The following is a 2,206-nucleotide window of genomic DNA, read 5'->3' as shown; positions in this document are numbered from 1 at the left end:
AATGCTTCGTTTTCCTCTCCAACCAACGTGGGATCTCACAACTTGCTTCCATTTTCTTATTTCTTTCATTAAACTGTTGCAGGCTGGAACTGGTATAGCTGAGCTTATTGCTTTGGAGGTTTCAAAACAAGTATGAGCCTACTTCTATTCCTCTTCTCCTTTCTATTCTGAATCAAATGCAATTATGGCTTATGATTTTGCTTGTTTTTGGGCAGACCCAAGCTCCAGTTGAAGAGACTCGCAAGAAGATTTGGCTTGTGGACTCAAAGGTAGTATGAACTAACTCATCTCAAAACTGTGCCATTACACATTAATGTTTCATGTTCTAAAAGATTATGACCATTGTCACAGGGGCTGATCGTTCGATCCCGCCTCGATTCCCTTCAACACTTCAAGAAGCCTTGGGCTCACGACCATGAATCTATCAAGGATCTTTTGGGTGCCGTCCAGGTCTGTAATCGACATCGATAATGCTTCGTTATTGTAAGATCCCACGTCAGCTGGGGAGGAGAACGAAACACCCTTTATAGGAGTGTGGAAACCTTTCCCTAGCAGACGAGTTTTAAAAACTGAGGGAAAGTCCGAGCCCAAAGAGGACGATATCTGCTAGCGGTGGGCTAGGGCCGTTACAATTATTTACTCCACCTTCGAAGTATATCTGATCTTTTTTGAACTTTCAATTATATAGGCAATCAAGCCAACAGTGTTGATAGGAACATCTGGTGTTGGAAAGACATTTACAAAGGAAGTTGTGGAGGCCATGGCATCCCTCAATGAGGTTCTTCCTTATTCCTTATCAACTTCTCCCCCCTGCCATTCCTCAATTCCGTTAACCCGAGTATTGCTTTGTAGAAACCACTTATCCTTGCACTCTCGAACCCGACGTCACAATCGGAGTGTACCGCCGAAGAAGCTTATACATGGAGCCAGGGTCGGGCGATCTTCGCCAGTGGAAGTCCATTTGACCCTGTTGAATATGATGGGAAAGTTTATGTGCCTGGCCAGGTACCTACCTTTCATTCCTCTTAACTCATCAAGTGCCATTCAGGCCAACAATGCTTACATATTTGCTCTCTTCCTAATGCCATTCAGGCCAACAATGCTTACATATTCCCTGGATTTGGCTTGGGACTGATCATGTCGGGTACTATTCGCGTGCACGACGACATGCTCTTGGCAGCCTGTAAGTGAACGTTTCGTTAACTGAGCCAACTGATGCTTGTTTTGTGCTAATTTTTTCGAGTTCGATGCTAATGGTTTCTTCCTCTTTGCAGCGGAGGCATTGGCTGCCCAAGTGAGTGAAGAAAACTATGAGAAGGGTTTGATTTACCCTCCCTTTACCAACATCAGAAAGATATCAGCTAACATTGCTGCTAAAGTTGCTGCTAAAGCCTATGAACTTGGTCAGCTTCTCTCCCATTTTCTTCACAATGTGATTAAATCATTCATATAGAAAAGTTTAGTAACATTTGTATCATATGCTATTACATTACAGGTCTGGCTTCTCGTCTTCCTCGACCGAAGGATCTCGTAAAGTTTGCCGAGAGCTGCATGTACAGCCCCGGCTACCGTAGCTACCTTTAAATGAACGTTGTAGTTTTGGTTTTCAAAATTTTCCATCATTTTTTTTTTTGTGTAATTTGTTGTTGTAGTCATGGCATTAGCATAGGAAATGCCTCAAGAACTTGTTACTTTTGCTTCTTTTAATTGTCTGTTTCTGAAGTGGTTTATCTGTTTATGTAATATTCATTTGTTGTTTAGATTGAGTCATGTAGGCTTTTGTAATTCATGAGATCATTTGTGCAAATAAAATTAACTTATACTTTCACCTTCGAGTTGATGTTTACTTTGGTTCACTTGTGCTAAATTTTTAATTAATTATAACTAAATTAGTTCATAATAATATACCATCACCATGAAAATTAAATAAATCGAGTGAACATTAGTGAAAACTCGAGCGTGAAGATAAGAGTCCTTGGATCCTTGGAGGTTCGAACCATTGAGGACGATACGCAGGGGCACTCTAAATGACCCCAACATCAATAAAAAAAAACCGAATAAGGAAAAAAAAAAACTAAAAATCAACAATAATAAAAAGAGGCATCATCAGAACAATATAAAACAATATAATAATTTATTATAAAAAAAAAAGCAAATTTATCTTGCCATCATCAGGACAAACTGAATAAGAAAAAAAAAAAAAAAA

At 39.5% G+C, this 2,206-nt stretch overlaps 1 protein-coding gene across 1 annotated transcript; it reads left to right on the top strand.

Moving 5' to 3' along the window:
- Nucleotides 1–70: 70 nt before the first annotated feature.
- LOC111786158 (NADP-dependent malic enzyme-like) lies at nucleotides 71–1,832 on the top strand (the record flags this gene model as incomplete). The annotated part of the gene is made up of 8 exons (XM_023666498.1): nucleotides 71–130; nucleotides 216–269; nucleotides 352–450; nucleotides 689–778; nucleotides 853–1,005; nucleotides 1,093–1,183; nucleotides 1,275–1,403; nucleotides 1,496–1,832. Coding segments are annotated over 8 exons (765 nt in total), but the record flags the coding sequence as incomplete, so codon positions are not given.
- Between the last annotated feature and the right edge of the window lie 374 nt (nucleotides 1,833–2,206).

This window comes from Cucurbita pepo, unplaced genomic scaffold, assembly GCF_002806865.2.
Source record: "Cucurbita pepo subsp. pepo cultivar mu-cu-16 unplaced genomic scaffold, ASM280686v2 Cp4.1_scaffold001116, whole genome shotgun sequence".
Taxonomy (NCBI): Eukaryota; Viridiplantae; Streptophyta; class Magnoliopsida; order Cucurbitales; family Cucurbitaceae; genus Cucurbita; species Cucurbita pepo.
The sequence above is the reverse complement of the archived record's forward strand: the minus strand, read 5'-3'. Positions and strand labels throughout refer to the sequence as shown.